The 22,871-nt window shown below is 39.6% G+C and overlaps 3 protein-coding genes and 1 long non-coding RNA gene across 4 annotated transcripts; 2 read left to right on the forward strand and 2 right to left on the reverse strand.

Moving 5' to 3' along the window:
* The first annotated feature begins 336 nt into the window (after nucleotides 1-336).
* On the forward strand, nucleotides 337-9,547 carry taok3b (TAO kinase 3b). Its single transcript, XM_012918333.3, has 8 exons — nucleotides 337-1,157; nucleotides 1,747-1,983; nucleotides 2,128-2,256; nucleotides 2,367-2,570; nucleotides 3,767-4,006; nucleotides 4,512-4,724; nucleotides 4,845-5,027; nucleotides 7,149-9,547. The coding sequence occupies exons 2-8, from the start codon at nucleotides 1,798-1,800 to the stop codon at nucleotides 7,308-7,310; spliced, it is 1,317 nt and encodes a 438-aa protein (XP_012773787.1). The 5' UTR covers nucleotides 337-1,157; nucleotides 1,747-1,797; the 3' UTR covers nucleotides 7,311-9,547.
* Nucleotides 9,548-11,582: 2,035 nt separating this feature from the next.
* m17 (IL-6 subfamily cytokine M17) lies at nucleotides 11,583-13,100 on the forward strand. Its single transcript, XM_004538105.3, has 3 exons — nucleotides 11,583-11,759; nucleotides 12,116-12,264; nucleotides 12,378-13,100. The coding sequence occupies exons 1-3, from the start codon at nucleotides 11,705-11,707 to the stop codon at nucleotides 12,837-12,839; spliced, it is 666 nt and encodes a 221-aa protein (XP_004538162.1). The 5' UTR covers nucleotides 11,583-11,704; the 3' UTR covers nucleotides 12,840-13,100.
* Nucleotides 13,101-15,181: 2,081 nt separating this feature from the next.
* tescb (tescalcin b) lies at nucleotides 15,182-18,449 on the reverse strand. Its single transcript, XM_004538104.3, has 8 exons — nucleotides 18,189-18,449; nucleotides 17,483-17,552; nucleotides 17,277-17,357; nucleotides 17,042-17,181; nucleotides 16,887-16,948; nucleotides 16,524-16,631; nucleotides 16,400-16,447; nucleotides 15,182-15,743 (listed from the first exon to the last, which is right to left on the reverse strand). The coding sequence occupies exons 1-8, from the start codon at nucleotides 18,250-18,252 to the stop codon at nucleotides 15,666-15,668; spliced, it is 651 nt and encodes a 216-aa protein (XP_004538161.1). The 5' UTR covers nucleotides 18,253-18,449; the 3' UTR covers nucleotides 15,182-15,665.
* A 2,749-nt stretch (nucleotides 18,450-21,198) lies between these two features.
* LOC143419711 (uncharacterized) lies at nucleotides 21,199-22,643 on the reverse strand. Its single transcript, XR_013099728.1, has 3 exons — nucleotides 22,303-22,643; nucleotides 22,110-22,206; nucleotides 21,199-21,921 (listed from the first exon to the last, which is right to left on the reverse strand). It is a non-coding gene; the product is annotated as an uncharacterized LOC143419711 (long non-coding RNA).
* Nucleotides 22,644-22,871: the final 228 nt, after the last annotated feature.

Raw genomic sequence — 22,871 nt, forward strand, 5'->3', positions numbered from 1 at the left:
AGCATCCACATGGAGTACTGGCAGGAATAATAGCACCCATCAGTGTTTTTCGTTACTCTACCTATACTGCAAATTACAGACAGCTACAGAATTGTTGCAATAATTAACATAATTAATCATTTACTTCCGATGAAATAAAATCAGACAGTTTTATTCAAAAGGCGTAAAAGTCATTATAGAATTTTAATGCTGTCTAATGCCCCACTGTCTCTTCATTATGATTTAAAGAAGATGCTCTGATGATAATAACTGATGCGAGTACCTTTACGAACACCTGCATATGCATGTTTGAACATCTCTTCTTGTGTGAAATGACTTCACCAGTGTTGAGATGTGCCAGTAGTATTGTGGTGTCTCTTTAAAGGAAGGGGGAGTGTAGAAGAGGGACAGAGCAAAGAGATGAATAGAAGGCACCAGAACCACCTACCATGACCAAGTGCGCTGTAAATGTAGGACAGAAATTCGAGTGGAATACAAACGGATCGTCGGGCGACATATTCGAGGGAAAACCATGTTTGGATGTGCCTTATCTGATTCAAAGCATTTCAAATATGGCACTACATGCGACCACAGGAACGCAGGGAAACTATATTTCCTCCCAAACATCTCTGGCATTGTGAAACGGAAAAGAAGAGTGGCTGTAAAAGACATCTCTGTGCCGTCTTTCTCCGATTATCATCAATGGTAGGCATTGCATAATTCACCCGTATCCACCGGAGCCATTCGGTTCCTCCTCTTTGGAAAGAGGGGGACGCCAGAAAAAAAAAGAAAAAAAAAGAGCGACTTCATCTAGTGGCTGCCTTCTCGGTGCTGCCTGCAATTGTTTGGCAATGCCCTTTTCTCTCTTAGCAAGGACTTGCAGCCAGTAGCGGGGGAACAAGCAGGGGAAGGATGCATTTAAGGCTGGATTTGTGCTGCATTCAGGGCGATTCGGCAGTAATAGCGGCTCTAGCAGAAACAGCGAGTGCGGAGGGCCTGGGAAGTACCCAGCCCCACTATCTCCCCCTTTTCCTCCCTCCCTGCAGGACCATGCTTGCGTGAGGGATGAGGCTGTGCACAGGGACACCAGGCCAGAGCTGCGGCCTACTTCTCGCAAGAGCCGGTCTCTCGACTGCAAGATCTGTGAACACATTGCCACCATCAAATCAGCATCTTTGGTACGCAACTCCCTCTCACCGCCGTTTGCGTAGAGCAAATAATACTGACAATAATAACAATAAAAATACGAGTGTGTTTGCGCGTGCGTGTGTGCGCTAGCTTGTGTGTGCGTGCTTGGCGGCGCGAGGATGAGGAGGGAGGGAAGGGATGTCTGTGTTCTCAGCTGTACATCTGTAGTCATGGCAACCAGATCCTGTTAATGGATGTCATTTTTTCCATCCTCAGCTTCCCTCTCTGCCCCTGCTTTGAAGTGTGTGTATTGCGTTTATGTGTAATCCATGTAAATGACCGTTTGATGTCTTTTACCAGTGAGATTTAGTTTATTTGCTTTTTTTTTTTCTCGCTGATTGTAAAAGGTTGAATTTTCTCTCAGTCATCTTAGATTGTTGTGCTGATTCCTGAATAGTGGCATCTTACAAATTTCGGATGATTAAACAAACAAACAAAAAGATGTTGTTATGGATTTTTGCTGATCTGGCTTCTGATTGCTTTTTAGTTTGCAGTTTGTATTTTCTGTACGATGTGTGGCTTCATGTTTCTGGCTGCTCGATTTCTTTCACTTCCTGCTTCCCATATTCTTCCATGTAGGGCATCAGGTAGATCGAGGAGCATGAGCAGGACTTTGAGCTGCGGGTGCAGATGTCTGGGTATAAGCGCATGCGGCGACAGCACCAGAAGCAGCTGATCGCCCTGGAGAACAGGCTAAAGGCCGAGATGGATGAGCATAGGCTCCGGCTGCAGAAGGAATTGGAGACACATGCGAACAACACTTACATTGAGCTGGAAAGACTGGCCAAACGCCATGTTGCTCAAACAGACAAAGAGGTACAGCCTCAGCAGCAGGTGTTATTTGTGAATGAGATGAAAACTAAAGAGTGATGTAACTCACTCTGAGCTGCACTTGTGTCTACGTAAGGAAGGGATTCTATAAAAAGGTGATAATCTGATTATTTGAATGTGTCTTCACAGATGAAGTCAGTTGCAGCAGAAGAGAGGAGGATCCAGCAGCAGATTGTTGCTCAGCAAAAGAAAGAGCTGACTTCTTTCTTAGAAAACCAGAAAAAGGAATACAGGCTTTGCAAAGACAAGATCAAGGAAGTAAATATCATCAACAAATAAGTTTATGAAGTTGCACGCGAAGCATGTGTTCTTTGAGAAAATCTTCGCTTTTTCCAAAGTCCATTCACACGGTTTGTGCTGCGTTGCAGGAGATGGACAATGACCCTTGTATACCCAAGGAGGAAAAGCAGGAGCGTCTGTCGAGGCACAAAGAAACAATGCAGCGCTCTCAGGCTGAGGAGGAAGCTCACCTGCTGGCCCAGCAGAGGCTGGTGTACGATCGCAGCTGCAGGGCTCTGAAACGCCGGAGTCTGCTCAGGAAACATGAGTTTGAACAAGAGCAACTGAGAGAGGTACAGTAATACAATATCCTGATGTTACGTAACATTGTGTGCCACCAAGACTGTGAATGAGAGGGAGGATGGTGTAACAGTGAAGCTGCAGAGAGAAGAGCAGAGGGTAGATGAGTGTAAATGCCTGGGGTCAACCATCCAAAGCAACGGACAGAGAGGTGAAGAAGAGAGTGCAAGCAGGGTGGAGTGGGTGGAGATGAGTGTGAGAGGTGATTTGTGACAGAAGGATAGCAGCGAGAAAGAAAAGGAAGGTTTACAAGATGAAAGCACGACTTGCTGTGATGTATGGTTTGGAAACATTGGAGCTGAAGACGTTAAGATTTTCACTGGGAATGACCAAGATGCACAGGATTAGCAATGAGTACATCAGTGGGAACGCTCAGGTTGAGCAGTTTGGAGACAAAGTTAGAGAGGCAGTCAAGCTTGAGAGGGTTTGGACATCTCAATCTTGCAATGCAGGAAGTGAGGTCTTCCTCTCTTCTTGCAATGCAGGAAGAGAGGAAGACCTCAGAGAAGGTCCACAGAGGAAGTGAAAGAGGACACGCAAAGGGGTGGTGTGACAGAGGAGGATACCAGGGATCGGGTAGGAAGGAAGACGATCCACTCTGACGACCCTTAAAGGGAGCAGCCGAAAGAAGAAGACTATACCACCATGAAACAGCGTTCACAGTCACCCGCTTTTGGGATGATTGTTTCTGTTTTCAGAAGCTTTGTGGACACAACAACTTTTTGTAGCTTGAAGGAAGCAACTAAGAGTTATTTTTACTGTTAGTAATTTCTTGGATAATGTATACTTATTTACATTAATGACAATTATAGATCATAGGATATCATTCATAAAGGGATATCTGCTGGTGCACTCACCAACGGTATAAAAACTCTGTGGCATTAATTTAACAATTAATGATAACAACCAAGAAAAGGTTAAAAAACTCAAAACTCCAGGTGTTGTACAGAGTGCAAGGGTTTTTCTTCCACAGTGGAAAAGGGTTTCCCAGGGAAGTACTGGCATTGTAACTGCATGTCACTTACATAGTTTTCATGTATTTCAGCAAAGAGAAACACATGGAGATAAATAGAAGTTTTAACATTAAATCAAAAATAATAAAAATTTAAAAAGAAAAAGAAGAAAACCTGTATTAAGAAATATGACAAATTAATACTGTCTTTCAAAATGGTCCATTTTCGTGTCCCAGGAGCTGAACAAGAAGAGGACCCAGAAAGAGATGGAACATGCCCTGATGATCCGGCAGGATGAGTCCACCCAGGACCTGGAGCGCAGGCAGCTGCAGATGCTCCAGAAGCTGCGCATCGAACTCATGCGGCTGCAGCACCAGACAGAGCTTGAAAACCAGGAGGAGTACAATAACCGTCGGCAAAGGGAACTGCACAGAAAACACACTCTGGAGCAACGACAGCAGCCCAGAAACCTCAAGGTGCCCGAGATTTACTCTTTGCTGCTATTCTGTGTGGTGGAGAGTTTACATCCCATGAACATCTACATAATAACCTGATGAAGTCATGCGTTTACGCTGAAGCTCTGCAAGTGCTGTGCAATGCATTCATAGCATTCAACTTGACTGAAATATTTAGCCTGGTAGTCACCTGTAGAAAACCATTAAACACGTTGCCATGAGAACTGCTTCCTCCAAAACATGCGTGTTCACAAGTTTAAATCTCGTCTCTCTTTATCTAATAGCACAGTGGTCAGAAGTCCACTTATGACAATAAATGTTCAAGGGCGCTGCAAACAAATTATTTATTTATTCATACAACTTTATTTTGTATACTTTGAAAGGGTAGACTGAGCAGTCTTCAGGCTTTGAATCCACAAGCCTAATCATTCAGTTGAGTTATGAACAACCAACTGAACCAGCTTTAAATTTAAATATACCAAGAAAAGAGCACGAGACTAACATTCAATCATTATCTCTGTTGCAGACACTGGAGATGCAGATCAAAAAACAGTTTCAGGACACATGTAAGGTGCAGAATAAGCAGTACAAGGCTCTTAGGAACCATCAGCTAGAGGTGTCTCCCAAAGGTGACCATAAAACCATCCTGAAGGCCCTGAAAGAGGAGCAGACACGCAAGTTGGCCATACTGGCTGAGCAGTACGAGAAGAGCATCAACGAGATGATGGCTTCACAAGCGGTACGCAGCAGTTTGTTATAAACAGTTGAAACGGGGCTCGTTCGTCAACACAAGAGCCTGGAATTTCAACAGCCACACTCGCTGATGTTTGTCGCTAACTCTGTCTCGCCGTGTTTCTAGATGCGATTAGAAGCGGAGCAGGAAACGGAGTGCCAAGCTCTGAAGCAGCAGCTGAAGCAAGAGATGGAACTCCTGGACGCTTACCAGAAAAAAACCAAGTCACAGATGGAGACCCAACATGAGCGCGAGCAGCAGAAACTTGAGCAGAAGGTCTCCATACGGAGAGCGCACCTTGAACAGAAGGTACATTTAGCATCAAAGCTATTCTAAAATAAATCCAGCATGATACCATATTCTATGAAAATGATGCCAGATAGGTAGGTAGATAGATCTGCGTCCAGAGAGACGATTTATCAGCTGACAACAGCATAACAGTGGCGCTCTAGTTTGTAGTCAAGTGCACCGTGGACATGGTAAATATGCTTATTGTTTTATTCATAATATAGGAAAGCCATGACATGGCAGGGCTCTAATGATGACAGCGTTGTTCTGTTCACCACTTTTGGTTCAAACTGAAAGATCATAAAAAGTAATTTCATAACATCTTGTGGAGATAATTTGGTGGTTGTTTTGAGTCTTCTTCTAATGACACTGTGAAACTGCCTTTATAGTTTTGAATGAAGTACTGTTTTAGATAGTTAAACCTGGGTCACACATTCCTGCCTCCTCAGGCCAAGGAGGAAATTCTCTGGTTTTTATTTGTCTGATACTTGAAATGACAAAATGCCACACACTGTACATAAATGACGGCATCTGGATTCTCTTTTTTGCTAACTGAAGTTTCTCATTTTGTCTGTTGGTGTTTTACTTTTTTGAAAACAGACAACACAAGTGAGCAGTGAAAAGATAAGAAGACACTACACAGACACATGTATCCCCTCCATTATCATCTATTTTACAATAACTTGGACCATAATTTGTAAAATAAACATCATGCTGAGGTGCAGTCCAGGGTTAGGCTGATAAAACAAAATAAATCCATCAAGTGGGCAGTGATAGAATTATTTTCATGTTTAAGAAAAGAAGTCTTCAGATTACACTTTGCTAAAAAACATCACAAAGAACCTGCACAGTGCTGAAAATCATATAAAACGGATGAAACCAAGATTAACCTTTACCAGAATGATGGGAAGAGAAAAGTGTGGGTGAGTGAGAGAAACAGCTCATGATTCAAAGCAGTCCACATCTTCTGTCACTCATGGTGAAGCCAGTGTTATAATACGTGCATGTAAGGCTGCGTAGCACTGGGTCACTAATGTTTATTGATGATGTGACTGCTGATAGAAGTAGCAGAAGGAATTCTGAAATGTCCAGATCTATACCCAGCATGGGACCCAGAGTTTCCAGTTTTTGGACCTTTAAGGACCTTCTTTCGTTTTTCTGTTTGCTTCTTAGATTGCTTAATATCTACATTTTGATTTACTTTTATGAATCTTCAATTCTGGGTTCCAATATGTTTTTTGTTCCCCCATTATGCCCTATCTCCTCCTATGCCTTCTTCCCATGTCTAGTTTAATCTAGTTTCGTTTACTTTTTCATTTCCTATGTGTTTTTTTTGTGTGATTTGTTTTGTTTTTCTTTCCTCCTTTGGTCGTGTTGTCTTGATTGTCTACACTGCCTTCAATGGGCAAGTGTTTCACTACCCAACAGTTTTCTGATATTAAATATGAACCTGAAGCCAAAAAGACCCATAAAGACCCAGTTTTTCATCAAAGGAACAAAAATATGAATTTTAATGGAAATGTAGTAATAGGTTTCTGCAACATCTTTATATACAGTAAACATGTTGAAATTACTGACAACAATTATGATGCAACAGCTGAATTTTTTTGCGGTTGATTCTGATTTCCAGTTTTCCTCCTACTCCTACTTTTTTGCCAATTCAATTTCTTACTAAGAACTATGATTGAGGGCATATATGAGGAAAAATAAAATTTTCTTCAGTACAGGATATTGTAATTATAATAAAAGAAATGATTCAATTTTCAATTTTGAGGCGAATTCAATTCCCCTCAAAGTGCAGTAAGTTACGGGATCTTCACCTTTACATATTTGACCTTACCAAAAAAAAAAAAAGCAGATACAGTGGATTTATGTAACAAAACTTACATTATTTTTCACTATGTTTATAACTTAACCATTTACGAGGACGTCAACGTTTTTCTTTTTTTCACTCATGGCAGCTTTGATCCTTTGCTCATACCGAGGCAGCTGGATTCCAAGTTTTGGATAGCTTTAGCTCCTTTGCATATAGGCAACATTTAACCAGTGCTTGTTGCATCTCCAACCATAATGCCATTACAGATTAAAAAAAATAGGTAAAATGAATCTAATTCCATTTACCATGCTGTGTTTTCATTGCAGATTGAGGAGGAACTGGCTGCACTTCAGAAGGAACGTACCGAACGGATTAAGCACTTGTTGGAACGTCAGGACAGAGAAATTAATGCTTTTGACACAGAAAGTAGAAGCCTCGGCTTTGGAAGCCTGGGATCTATAGACTTCCCCAAAGAAGACAACAGATGAAAGTGGATTTATCTCTAAAGGACAACATATCCGTGCCCTTTTCACGTCCACTTGACCGTTTGTCCCACCCAGGGTGACAAAACTGGATTACTTTTCATTGCTCTTAGATATTGCATCTTTGAATTGGGGTGTTGCGTGCAATGAGAGCCTCTTTTGTGAAACTTTAAAGGGGGGTGGGGGGGGTAAAACAAAAGAATCTACACAACAACGTGTCAATAAAAGTCAAACCTAGTCAGTGTAACTCAAAAGCCTATGTGTCTGAAATAAAAGACTCTTTCCTCCATGCCATTTTCTCCTTTTGGTATGAATTGAATAAATCAGGAAATTTTAGTAAAATGGGCACTTTGGTATGTTTAAGTAGAAACCCATCTTGTTCATATGAGGCTTAATGTGTGTTACATGGAGGGACATTGTGGAATGTGAGCTACGGATTCCCCCGTGGTGTTAAGCTGCTTTGTTTCGGTTTTGTTTTGTTTTTTACTAGTTTCATTTTGTTCTCTTTATTTTATTCTCTGAATGTGAATATTACTGTATGGGGTCACTGGATAGTCAGAGTTTTTTTTTATTTTTATTTTCCCGTCATACTTCCATTTTGTGCTTATGCATACAGTATACTGTGGACCCTCACTTTTCTAGGCAGTTCTGATCTTTTCTTTCATTTGATATGTAGACTCGATTGGCATAAGCTTGATCAGCCCATTTATCTTATCACAACTCAAGATCCCACTTGGTAAAACTGCTTATTATTGCATGCACTTTAAGGACAAATTCAGGTTGTGAAGTGAAGCATGAATCTGTCAGAGATTTTAGCTGTTTGTAAATAAAAGTGGTCATAGCATTTTTTTAGGCCTATGGATACTGGACATAAGCGCCATATTTGATATGATAATTTTCACAAATGCCTTTATTTAAGTTGTGCCTGAAGCAGATTTTAGTTACGTGTTTGTTATATCTATATTTTACCTACTGAGGCCGGCACCATTTTTGTTTTTGAGTTCATCTAAACTTGTGAATCATTTAATGTTCACTAATCAAAGTTCTTGTAAAGGAAAATGGTGAGAATTGTGCTGTATAATTTTTGATATCAATATTTGTACATGAGAACATAGCTAGAATATACAGAGACACTCGTCTGTTACTGATACCAGAGTCTAATGATAAAGATTTTGCTTCGTTTTCTTTCGTTTTATAATATAGAGAAATGGTCATACAATAGCTCAATATATTGCTAAGTCAAATCACTAGACTTTGAGATTGTAAAGATGGAGGTGAATGGAACCACAGACTTTATATATCAGTATCAGCGACGCCACAACAGCAGACAACAGCATGTGGGTCTGGATTGCATTCTCCTTATTACTGTCTAATGATAAGATTTACATCTTTTTTTGCCATCTTTGTTATGGTCATTGAACAGGTTGCACAATTATTCCATTTCTACTGAATGGAAGGGTAATTGTTTGGTGCTTAATTTCTAATGCCACTTTTAGCCTTGTGGGTTTTGTCTCGGAGAGACGATTGATTTTTACAAAATGTAAAGCATTTTGAACCCCACCCCCGCCCCCACTCTGAGTCAAAACACTACTATGTTTTTCAAACACTCATGACATATTTAGAGTACCCCATGCAGTGAAACCCTCTTAAAAGAAAATTAAGTATATGTATGGAAAAATAAATGCTATTTTATCATGGGACAGTTTTTGGAACATTGTTTAATGTGGTGGTCTTGAATGCAACCCTGTTACATTTTTTCTTTTCTTTTCACGTCAGAGCCACAACTTGTATTAATGTTTGGTTATGTTCCTCACAGGGCTGAACGCTAGAAGACGCGCCCCGGGGTACAGCAGACGAACGCGATGGCATTCAGCGTCGGAACGCAATAGCACTTAAATGCTCTTGTTTTACACCTAAAATTCTGAATTTGTTTTCTAAGGTCGAACGGCTCCACTAAGATTTACAGTCTTTGACGTTTTCATGAACTTTTTGAAATTTGATGACAGCATTTCTCATATGCAGTAAGGCCTTTTGTCTTGGTCATGTGTAACTGAAAGCTTTGTGGACACAATTTTTTTAAAAAGTGCTGTTGGGGTGCTTGAATAAGTTTGTTTGTGAGCTGCAAAACAATTACAATTTGTGTGACTTTTATGTTACTAGAAAGATGTATTTAGTTAGAATAAAGGGGACTTTCCTAAAGAACTTTATTCACCATTTCCTGTGCAGTTCAAAGACAAAAATAAAAGAGATTCTGTTGAAAACAAGGACTCTCAATTATCATCCTGCATCTCATGTCAGAGTGCATTTCTTATCATTTGTGGTTAAATTTTCTTGTAAAGCTTTGTCATGTGGTGCAAATCGTCTCACTTTTGCTTTTCTTAGTGCATTATAACCACAGTGACCTACATCAAATCAAATAAAACGCTGTTTATCATAATTTACTGTAGGTTGCAAGCATGCAAACACACATTTGTTAACTTGTGAAAACAGAAACCTGAAGTTGGAGCAAGAAGTGAGAGAGAAGTTGCACTGCAGAGCGTCCAGGTTCCTCACGTTTCAGGGAAAGCCTGCTTGATTTAGGTAGTGAGTGTGGTTTATTTTTTAGCATGCCTCTACTTTATATGTGAGCAGGAATCTCACTGTAGTTTCCTTGAACTGCCGACATCTGTTGCAGCAGTTGCCAGTCTCGCCGCAACCCCTCTTTAATCCCCTGGGGTAACTGGAAACCCCCTGAAGGTGGCAAAAGAGTGGTTAGATTTTACCTGAAGTAGTGCTGACAGGGATGTGGCGCATTGAGTTCCCCCTCATTTTTCTCAAGTAGTCAGTAGTTCAGCAATAATACATCTAGGGTATTGAAACCAAAATGTGATAATCAACAGAAAACAAAGGGATGGTGCCAGCTCATAATGAGGTTTTTTCACTTTCAGTGAAAAGTTTACCTGTTGCTTTTACCTCAGAGGAGATTGCCACTTTTCTGTCCTGCAGACCTGCAGTCTGACCTGCAGTCTGACCTCTGACCTGCAGTCTGACCTGCAGTCTGACCTGCAGTCTGACCTAAAATGAAACCTAGTGATGCAGATAGTGAGCCAAAAAGACGTCATTGGGTGTCTCCAAGCAGAAGTGTTGGGGGATGACTGTACGATTAGCAACAACAACAAAAACAAAAAAAGCCCAGTTTATGTTATTTTCATATTTTCCCATCCTGCGAGATGTCTAATGTTTACTCATAAATCTCTGGAAGACACGCCACACTAGCATGTCACAGTGAGATCATCCAGTGTTAAAGTCAGCCCATGCAACAGATTGCATGCTTTACCTAAGCAGGCCCAGTCCTTTTACGCACTCAGAAAATTTGTGATTGAGAAATGTGACCTGTTTCCTGTGACCCTGCCGGCTTCCTGTGCAAACACCCGCTTGAAAACATTGTTGCAAAAAGACACGTGGTCTTAGGAGGGGATTTAGGAGTAAGAGATGAAATTCAGGAGAACTATTTACCAAATTTAACAGAAGGTAGAAAAAAACCCCAATATGAAACAGCTTTCAAAATCCCCCCTCACATTTGTGGTCCAAACAAAAATAACATTTCCTCAGCACTTACCTTAGAATTTGTTGGTTATGTCAGAGTGAACTTTGCCAGGTAGCAGCAGGACACTTTAGTCATGTGGTTTTGTTTTTGAATCATTGGGGTCATGCCTGCGCCAGCGAAGCCACTGAAAGCTAAACACAAACTGAAAGATCCTGAGTAATATCAGACTCCTCCTGCGTGAATGCCTATACATAGAAAATAAGAAACGTTAAGTTTCTTTTCAGATCTATAAAACAAACAAACAAACAAAAAAATTATCAACACCCAGCTTTGCACAGACAGTGATGAGCTCACTTTTACCTCCACACACCGACAAGTTTCTCACCCTTGCCATTTAAAGAGTGGTAGGAAGCAATTTGGTGAGCATGTGTGAAAAGTGTAGGTTGACCTCAGTCCTGATATGATTTTCATTCATGTATGACACTGTTTTCTAAATTCTGCAGGTTACTCTTTCAGTTTTCTTGAAATGTATAAATATAAGTGTTTATTTTCCATGCACAAAAAAGGAAGTCCTATTTTAAATGCCACAACCCTATGTCCATACATGTCCTAACGAGCAGACAATGCCCCAACATGCCTATTAAGGGAGCAGGCATTTAGATACATTGCCCACTTTGCTTGTTATAGGCGTAAAAAAAAAAAAAAAAAAAAAATGCACATGTGAACGAAAGGAGGAAATTCTGGGAAATTTGGTTGCCTCACAAGTGCACGTCATTTCCTCCTCTGACAAATGTGCGGTTTCTGTCTTTAAAAAGTTTTAAAGCAGTGTGATTATGACAAGTCCGCACAATTTGCTTGTGATACCGAGAGGAGAATGAATGGTCATGTAAAGAATATGCATTTTCAGCAGTTCATGGAAACAGCAGCAAGTAAGTTTTATAGTTTTTTGTCTCCTTTTTGTGCTTTAAATATAAAGCACTGAACACTTTTGCATCTTTTTTTGCCAATAGGGATGTGGTTATTTTTAGCGATTTACAGCTGTTGTGAAACTAAGAGCAGTTTGCCGTTTTCTGCGTCAGTAAAGGAAATTACAATGCTTATTAGTTTCTTAACATAATGCTACATAAAGTATTGGAAATGGCACCGTAAGCTTTTACTTGCCACATATTTGGTGTACAAAAAAAATAAAAAAATAAATCTCTTTTTTGGTTTTTATGCAAAGATCCCCTTAAACCCACCAATGTGATGAAGGATAACCATAACTGACTAGCTCATTTCTCCTCAGCATTACTGTCTCTCTTGCTGCTTATGACTGTTGATTCAACAAAAACTGTGGCATTAAGCACGAATCAGCAGTGTGGGGATCTCCTGCAGCGGACTTTGAAGATCACCAGAATTGTACACAAGGAATCTGGTGACCTAATCAAGACATATGTGAGTAGACTACAGGCACAAAACTGCTCTACTTTACCAGTATACTGGCAGATATGCTTGTGCACTTATAAGCTATGTAGGCTGATTCCTTTCCTTTTTCCCCTTGTTTGCAGAAAGCCGCTCAAGGGGAAATGTCAGAGCTCTTCTGCAAGGTGTCGGTGAACGACATCCCTGATCCCAACATCTCTGGGCTGGATCCCCCAGCAAGGATAGCAAGCATCTACACGCATCTCCAAGCTTTCCTCCCACATTTTAAACGTGTATACAAGCAGCAGACAGACTTACAATCGCCTGGCAGCCCTCTCCTGAAAGAGCTCACCAGAGTCTGGGGTCGCACTGAGAGTCTGGCCAGTTTCATGAACACATTTTATCAGAGCCTCTTCCCGAACCTGCCCATACCTGAGCCGGCAGGGGGGCCGACAACACTACCACCAGCTCAGAACGTCTTCCAGCAGAAGGTGTACGGCTGCGTGGTCCTGAAGACCTACAAGGATTTCATGTCAAACGTTTCCAAAGAACTGAGGAATCTAAAAAGCAAAGTGTGCACGAAGAGGACACCAATCAATGCATTCTGAAGATGACCAGAAGGTGGCCTTACACAGTCAGTTTCCTGAGAAAAACAAATGTAAGTGTAAAAGTGGCTGGAGTGTCAATGCAAGCTTATTTATGGTATTTAATATTTATTTTCTTTTGTGTTAATTGTCATGCTGTTAAGGAAATGTTATGTCCATGCAATATGTATTTAATTTGCAAAATGCCATTGGGAAAATCCTGTGTTGATGATGTAAACTTATTTGCGCTACACACAACAATTAAAAGAATACTTTGCATCTGTACTATGTGGTCAGCATCCATTTAATCATTTTTGTCAGAGACCATCTGAAAAAAAAAAAAGCATGGAGTTTAATACAATACTGGTGCCTACTTCATGGCAACAATCTAAGATAAAGTGATGTTTCTACAATAATAATTCTTCTTCCTTTGCTTCTGACAAGTTAAGATGGAAACAAAAAACATTGCAGCTTGTGATCTGCACAGAATCAGTCCATCCAGAGGGGTTAAAAGAAAATCAGGAAGCTGCTGAGACGCTGACTGCGTGATATCAACTCTGAATGACGCATGTGTTCAAAAGAAGGCTGCATCAGATAGGAAAGATTTCATGAAACTGGCGGGCTGTCTGGCTAGTCACAAGGTGTGGGTGTGTGTGGTTCAGATAATAGTTGTGCACTACATTAATAGTGTGTGCTGTGTATCCTTGTGTGCCTTAAAAAGAAGAAACTGCAGCTACAAAAAGGAAATGTGTAAGTATACACCCTTTGTAAACCCCCCCAAAAAAAAACCAAAAAAAAAAAAAAACCCACCACACAGATAATGAACAGGTTCTCCAGAGATGTCACCTCTGTACACAGTGACAATAAGGATATATGCTGGAGTGAAGTAATTCTTAGCTAAACTTTCCTCAGGTCACAAGCTGTCGGGAAACTGGAAGTAGAAGGGGGATTCACTCTGGGTCATGAATCAAGTTCCCTCTTATAACTCTGGCTTATTTAAGGCACAAACACAGAGGGTACCTCAGGGCAACAGTCATTCTCCAGTCTACATTGTAGTCAAGTTGTTCCGAAAATATCTCTTGAATCCCCCGATTAACCCACGACTACTGCCTACTGGGTGGAAATCAGTAGTGTCTGTTATTTCACTGACACACAGGTCATGCTCAGCAGACATGGTGACGACAATGTGGGACCACTAAAACACTGAAGCCTTCTTAAATTAGACGTCACCAAACAGAAGCGACAAGTATCATCACAAGTGCAGCTTTGTGAAGTTAAAGGCCAAAGTTGCACAGTGACATATGCTTCTGTGGCAGATCGGTGAATCTACACGAGTAATGATAAAGTTTTATTATCTGAAGCATCTTCTATAGATGAAGACACAAGTTACCACAAGAGAAGCAGGTGCACGGCCATGATCATTTTATATGCTTTGACATGGTTTGACCTGTGGGGGGCAGTATGGACCAGGGGTTCAAGTCATTTAAAGTCATGATGCACCACTGCAAAAAACATTTCTAAGACTAACATCCATTCATGTTAACAAACTAGGGTTGTTTTTTTTTAAAGGTATTTCAGTTATTTTTCATATTTTAAGCCCTTTTGGTGTTGTGACAGTAGAGCTACAGACACATGGGGAGAAAACAGGATGAGAAAAATCAAAAGAGGTCATTTTTCAGCCACACTTAAAATAGGGATACCTTGGTTATTGTATGTGGTTTATACTGTAAACACTCAGCCACCAGGAAAAATCTGACTTCCTATTTTATGCGTTCCACTTTCCTAAGTTGCCAGCTATTTTTTTTAAAGTCTTGCTTTCTAGGATTGCAAACGTAAGATTTTATTCCCCGATTTTAAGTTCCTCGTTAATGAGTAAAGCTGTAAAATGATGCTTTTGTACATCAGAACGTCACAGTCTCACACGAAGCCCGTTAGCTTACAGACACCAAACAAGGTTTCTCTTTGATCTCTGACTAACCTTGTGTTGTGACGTCTTTTCATCATTAAAGAGAAGTTGCCAAGTATAAGTATCGGAAGGAAAATCTATACCACAGACAAAGCAATTAATGAAAACCATTTCTATGAGTCATCCATTCTCAGGGTACGTTGACTTTTCTGAGACATCCTGTGATCACTTTAGTTCCAACATTTAATGTAACCAGACTGTTTCCCTCTACAGCCAGTTACCATAAAAGGGAGTAATGACCGCTGCATGACGAAGCAGAATTGACATGAAAAGGGGTTTGACTTAAATGAAATTCACATCATGAATTTCTTCTTAAATGTTAAACCGATTCTGCCGTGAAGCATTTATTCATGCAGAACAGCACTCCCATTTCCTGTTATCAAGTATCCACATCATGAACTGAAGTCAGGACAGTTTCATCGGGTCATTTATTGTGCAAGTACAACATGAAGAGCATGCACCAAGAAGGTTCATGTTTGTGACATTAATAAAAGGCTGTTGTCTTAATAGAGACATATCCAGATACATTTAAAGACAGATCTTTATATCCCTGACTACTGAGACTTATTGATTTATGGCAATAACATTTTTAGATGTTTATCAAGCATCCATACTTGCATGCATAGAGTCATATTGTTGGTTAGCTAGCACTGGATATTTGATTAATATTGCTTTGTCCAACTGCTAGAAGTGCGTAGTAATTATCTCAAGTATTGCTAACAGTCAGATTACTTCAAATACATCCAGCATGTGTATATATATAGTCTTAGGATTTGCATAGTTATTCAAACATGAATAAGGCTTATATTCAGTGCGAGCAATAAACTTAAACAGACAATACAGTGAAAACGTCATTTTGCACCTCATGGTTCAGCATACCGACCTCACTTACACAAAGTTGTCGTGTCCATATTCAAAAAGCGAATGATCATTCTCGATTCAATTTCAAATCTTTCCAGCAACTGCAAAACACAGATTTACATTCAAACCTCAGTTATTTAGTACCAGTTTCCAATTTAAATGCAAACTGATCAGTTAAAAGAAAGTTAAAGCGTACACATATACTCATCAGCCACTTTTTTAAGGCACACCTGATCAAATGCTCGTAATAACTATGGCAGCACCTCGGTGCTTTTAGGCACGTAGATATGGTCTACAGATTGCATGGGTTCACCAAAAACCAGACAAAGGACTGGAAAAGCGTCGCCCGGTCTGATAAGCCTAGATTTTGTCCATGACATTTAGATGGTGAGGTCAAAATTTGGTATCAATAACATGAAGTGCCTCGTACCGACAGCTCAAGCCTCTGATGGTGGAATAATGTTGTTGTGGGTATTTTCTTGGCACATTTTGGTTCCCTTCATCGCAGCTGAGTAACATTTAAGCACCACAGAGCCCCTGAGTATTGTTGCTGACCATATCTACCACGGTGTACCCATCTTTCAGTTCTTTTCAGACTGGTTTCCTGAACGTGACAATAAGTTCACTGTACTCAGATGGCCTGTACAAAGAGTTAAGGCCATCCTTAAGGCAAACCAAACAGAAAACTAGCAAAGTGTACCTAACAAAGTGACCAACGAGTGCATATTGTTTAATAATGTGCATTATGTGTACAAACCTTGAGGAAGTGCTCAAATGTGATGCCCTCATAGAATTCATCAGGCTCCTGTGTGCCAGAAAGTGAAGTTGTTGACTTTATCCAGACACCTTAATGTTATCTTGAGATGCTTTAGCTTACATACCATGTGACCCACTGAAATACTGGCCACCTCCAACATGGCTGCATCAGCAATGCATTTGGCTGTTTCCTTCTCCAGTGTCCCACTCCGAGATAACAGCTCCTCCACCACCTGAACAGACGTGAACAACAGCTGAAGTAAGATATCACTTCTGTAATGCTGTAATCGCATCATCCTGTCTGTTACTGGCAGCCAATCAGTTGCGTTGGAGGAAATTGAGCTAATAACCCCAGCACTAGAGTTACATGTAAAACACAAAGATAATTTACTTTTACAGTCAGTATTTTTAAACAGCTTAAAAACTCAGTTGAGAATGATCATAAACTTAAGGTGACTGTGCACGATCATTTCTTCCCCCGAGCTTACATGTCTGTATTCCTCTAGAGTTATTATCCCATCGTTGTCTGTATCGTGCATGTTGAATAAAACTGCAGAAAAACAAACAAACGCAGGTTTGACTTTGTGTCATCTTCAGGTAAAAGTCAAGCAGTCGAGTTCATGCGATCTATACTGAGACGTACATCTCAGTTTCTCTCTCCTGGTCTTTCCACGCTGCTCTTCTGTCATGTGCGCCGATGGCGGCCTAAAATGGGACATGACCACCACGAACTCTTCAAAGCCAATCTCCTGAACTTTTCCCTCGCCATTCTGATGGAAGTTTCTGAAGAAAACAGCAAATCATCCTAAATGTAAGAATTGTTTATGATTTTGAAAAATACAAGTAAAATGATTAAAAGCAATGGTTAATTACTGTACCTTCTGTCAAAAAACGCCTCTATGATCTGTGCGCGGATGGGATTGAACGCTAGGTCGTCGATTTCATTGAAATGATCTCTCCTGAGGGTTTAAAATAGACTTTCAGGAGTAGCTCATTCATAAGAGACACAACCGTAGAATCCTGTAGAGCAGGTTTCCCGCTCCAAAGAATATTTGTTTCAAGAACAAATGAAATATCAGCTTACCGTAGAGTCTCTTCATTGTGACTCAGCTGCTTAAATCTTTTATGCAGAACTCCAATCTGTTCAAATGAAACTGAGAAATAAGACGGAAACTTTAGGACAAAACTACCTGTAAAGATTGCACACCAAGATTAAGTTCCACTAAAATGCCAGTTCAGCTGTCCACTTTCAGCTTTCAAAGCAGCTAATTTGGATATTCACGTTTCATGTAAAACAGTTTGGTTTGCCTCTCATCTCTCACACTCACCTGTTTAGAACATACAGGTGAAACCATAAGGTCATTTAGGAAAGTAGAAAACTGGAGTTTCAGCTTTTGGGTGTTTACTGTAAATGGCTGCTGTCAAAGCTTTCAATAGAGTCCGATCTATTATTAACAACACCTCTCTTTGCAAACCGGGTAAAGTTCCACTTCCATTCACTTGCACTTTAAATTATTCATCTGTAATGCACCACAACTACTGGTTTATCTTATACACAGTGATGACTAACAGGTAACTGAATGGAAACACCAAATGTTGAGCATTACGTTGACATGGACGTATTTCTCCTTTAAGACTGCCTTAAAGTAAGAATTAATTAAAATGTTATTTCCGCCGCAGTGAGTTCCTGTTTTTGTTTTGCATTTTTTACGCAGGCTGATTCTACACGTCTGATTGAAAATGAAGCATTTTCAAGTAATGCAAACAACAGCCCGGTGATGACTACTCACAGCCCGTCTTTTCCGCCAGATCACTATATTCTGGCCGTCCAGGTGAGGATTGTAGTGCACCCATTGCTCCAAAAAAGATCTTCCCTGGTCAGCCCGCTTTTAAAGGGAGCACAGAGGAGTCTCACATGAACTCAGAGTGATTCAAAGCGGATTTCGTGCTTCCAGATGATCCATATCCACCTGTGTGTTTCTGTGACAGAGCCTGCTCATCTGACGGCTCTTTTCCCCCTGCGTGCTCGCCAAGCAGGTTTCATCCTCTGCAAACAGCGCATGCCACTTCCGCAACGATCGTCTCGATGACGACACACTCTTAGGAACAACAGGGTGCACTTTAAATGACCAGTTTTACATATTCAGAGGCCGCGTGTGAGGGTTTGCCATGAAGTGCAGAGTAAGAAAAAATAGACAAGTAGCCTTCACATACTGTAGCGATTTTTTAAATATATTTCCAGACAGGCTTTCTTTACTTTTGAATACTACTGTACATCTGCCCTTTGCACAGGTGGATGGATCCACATGTATAAACCCACCTGTTGCAACCAGAGCAGCCCTCAGAACATAGTTGCACACCCAGCCTAATTTTAAATATTTCCATAATCATGAGCATAACATTTATTGTGTTAAACTACCAGCAACATCCCACTTTAGGAACCTGAGTTAATCAGCTCTAGAGAGAAATCTGCTTTAAGTTACTTTCAGGAAAAAGTTTAAAATAACCTACTTCAAACTGGGAATAAATGGCTGTGTGCACAATTATTAGGCAAGCTGTATTTCTGAGGATTAACTTTACTCTGAACATCTGCATTTCATTTGGTCATTTCAAAATGTTAATTAAAATCCAAAATGGATACCCCATCTCAGTTGTTTATTTTCATTAGTTAAAGTGAGAATAATAAAAACAAACAACTCTAAATTTACAAATAAACATTTCTGATATTAAAAAAGAATTCAGTGGGGGCTGTTTTAGCTCAGTGGGTGGGCAGGCGACCACATGCCACATGGCCAGAAAGCAGTGGCCCTTTGCTACATGTCTTCTTCGCTATAATAAACCCAAAAATGCAAAAAAAAAAAAAAGAAGAAGCAAAAAATAAATAAAATAATAATAATAATAATAATAAGAAGAAGAATGATATGATAGATCAACAAACTGATAAGTCCATCTATTGAAAATCAACCTTTTTGTGCCACAGCAGCAACAGCCTCCCAGACACTGTTTAGAGCCGTGTGCTGTGTTCCTTGTGTCTTGTTCAGTGGTGATTGTGTTTTAGCCTTCCTTGTCTTGGCCATATCTGTGAGCACTGAATCTACCACTCCAGGTAGGGTCTAATTCTGGAATATGATAGCTTCACGTTTGATTGTTCTCAAAACTTGGGTGTTTCTTGCAATTCTGTTGACTGTTTGCACCAAAATGTTTGATGGTTCTGTCATTGCACCCCAATATCTTTGCACTTTCAGGAGTGCTGCATCCTTCTAAAAGACTTCTGACATTTGTTGCCATTTTACTGTCAGTTAAATCTTCCTCTTTTCTTTTTTTTAAGTCCATTTTGTCTGAGAAAAAGAAGCCACCTAATAATTATGCACCCCTTGATATGAGGTGTTGGTCTCCTTAGGCAGTACTCTCCGTCATTGCACAAACACACATCACCTGATGTGCTTAAATCAAATAAGTGTTCATGTTTAGAGTATGAAAGCTTAGAGTATGAAAATATGCATAAAAATTGTCAAAAGATATGTGCAAAATACTCACTTGTCTAATAATTGTGCACAGTGTGTAGACCTGTGAGAGCTGGGATAGGCTCCAGCTCCCCACAACCGTGACCAGGAGAAGCGGTCACGAAAATCCAACATCAGGTGATTTTTCTACTGGAATTCCCCTCATGTTCATACAAAACGCTATTCAAAGGATTGGTGGGAGGAATATCAAGGTCTATGCAGGGACATTACACCAACTGGGGTTGCTCAGCTTCTTAAATAACATGGTCCAACTTCTCTGAACAGTTAGTGTCTGTCACAGTTCATGAAAAGGAGTCAGAGGCAGGACACACCTAATACAGTTTCAGAAGGTTTTAATGAGCAACTCGTGATCTCATAACAAAAATAGACAAAAGATCTTGTTTTTAACTGAATGTTCACTGAACACTGGGTCAGAGTTTAGTTGCTATAGCAGTTACGAAGACAGGATTTCTTCAGAAGCAGAATATTCAACTCTAGCTTGTTATTTAATAAAGATAAGTCTTCCGAAATTGTCTCAAAGGCAGAATTTTTATTCAGGTAAGCAGCTAGTTAGTTAACACTGAAACGCCAAGTGTATCATATTTTATTCATGAGTTTTGGAGACCTCTACATCATCGGTGCAATTTTGTTTTTAACCCCGACCCAAATATGTGTTATCGCTTGTTTGAGATTAACAAATCTTGAGCATAAATTAGACAGAAATACCATATTTGCAGAAATGACTCAAAAACTCATATATACAAATTGATCCTTTGACACAGGATCTACTTTAAGTTTGTTTGTTTCCAGAGTGTGCGTGAGAGAGATGGTCAGAACAGTACAAGAGGAAGAGACAGATTCTTGGAAGACTCCTGAGATCTGAACTGGTCTCAAAGAAAAAAAATCATCTGTGCTTTTCACAATGTCATAATGCATTTACGGGGTCATATCATTTTGGTTCAGTCAGTTTCTGTACACTCTAAAAACTATTGTTTAAGCTCAACAAAAAAAATTAACGCAACAGTTTCCATTACTCTTTTTGAGTTATGATAACTTATGTTGAAATTAGATTGAACCAACAAACTATATTGAGTTACGGGAATTAAATTATCCTCCATAATCAAAGGTGATTTTAATTACCATTTACGTAATATTTGGTAGCTTAAAAACATATTTTTAAGTTGTTTACTCATAAAAATTATGTTCCTCCAATTACTTTTTCCACATTATTTGAAATGATTTTTAAGTGTTATGTAATTAATTACAGCAATTACAAAAACAATTTTTTAAAGTTCATTATTTAAAATATTAAGTTGCTGATTTTCATCATTATTGTCATCATTTTAGCTTTCTCTTATTTTTTTTATTGTAATAGCTTTTAAGAAAGGAATTCATTCAACATTTTTTTTATCAAATAACTTTTTTATTTTTTAACAGTAGGCATTTCAACACTTTGTATTTAAAAAGTGAAAATAAACCAGAAATTTAGATTTATACCATCACAGCCAAGTTATAGAATATGCCTTTATGTATTTAACACCACAGAAACAAATGTGTTCAATTGGTAAAAAATCTACTTAGAAAACATTTTGTTGCAGTAATACTTCCATGCAAGTGTTCAGTAAATGTTAACTTTCAATGCCTACTAAACTTTACAAGATCTTGCATCTTTCTATTACACAATGCAGCAAACACCTTTAAGATCAATGTTACACATACAGGATTCAAAACAGTTAACAATTTTTGAAACAGAGTCAACATCTTTAACATAATGATGGTTCCATCAAGGTCAAGGAACAGCTTCTGAACAACTTCAAAAGTATATTTCAGATCCTTGCATTAGCTTAGATTGAGAGCATATATTATGCCCATGAGCAAAACACAGCACCTTGGGAAATTCTGGCCCTCCATGATTTTTGTTTCCTCCACCACAATGGTTGCAGTCTTATGGTTAGATCCAGGGGTGTACCGGTTACTGATGATGGCAGTTTTCATCACCTGCCTTAAGTTCTTCGGTGTCCTTGTAAAGCAAATTTTAAAAAATAGGTTAGTGAATTATAGATTAGACTTTTATACTTACTGAATCGTAATGAATTCAGATGATCAATGGAACACACACACACACACACACACACACACACACACACACACACACACACACACACACACACACACACACACACACACACACACACACTGTTGAATTACTTGCACCAAACTCCATGAAAAGGTCCTCGTCCTTCTCTCCAAGGAAAGTGATAAGGCAGCAGATGGCTACTTCTCTGCGTGTTTCAATTGTATTGTACTATTTAAGAAAAAATAAAGTATGCGTATAAACTACATGGGTGACTGCCAACAAAGTGCATTTTAAAGCTACCCAAAGTCTAAATAGTTGTCCTACCTCAAGAAGCATGTCCTTGATCTGCCTGATTCTCACTCCTTTAGCTCCTCCCCTTGATAAAATGACATCCATCAGTTTTGGGGTGCAATGGTCAAGTGTAGCCATTCAAGGCTTACAGTGGTTATTCTCTTGAACTCCTCCTTTATCTGTAGACCACACAAACAGAAGAATTAAACCTTGCAGACTATTAGCTATACTGCATTAATGAATGCTGTATTACATTATTTAAAGAGGATAGACATGATCTAAGGCTACCCCAAGTTTTGAGGGAACCAAAACAATCGTGGTGAAGACAAGGGAGACTTCCCCACCATAACCGTGGTGTAATCTCTAATGTTTTAGCAACCCTGTTTCTGCAGAGGTTTCGAATTTACACATTGTTCACTCCCAGCCCATTTTGTAAAAAATTAGATTAGATTAGATTAGATTAGATTAGATTAGATTAGATAGAACTTTATTAATCCCTCGGGTGGGTTCCTCTGGGAAATTCGATATTTTTTTTTTTTTTTTTTTTTTTTTTTTTTGTGTCCCAACTTAACAAAGCACTAATGACCCTAGATTATCACACT

Source organism: Maylandia zebra, linkage group LG7 (assembly GCF_041146795.1).
Source record: "Maylandia zebra isolate NMK-2024a linkage group LG7, Mzebra_GT3a, whole genome shotgun sequence".
NCBI classification, from domain to species: domain Eukaryota; kingdom Metazoa; phylum Chordata; class Actinopteri; order Cichliformes; family Cichlidae; genus Maylandia; species Maylandia zebra.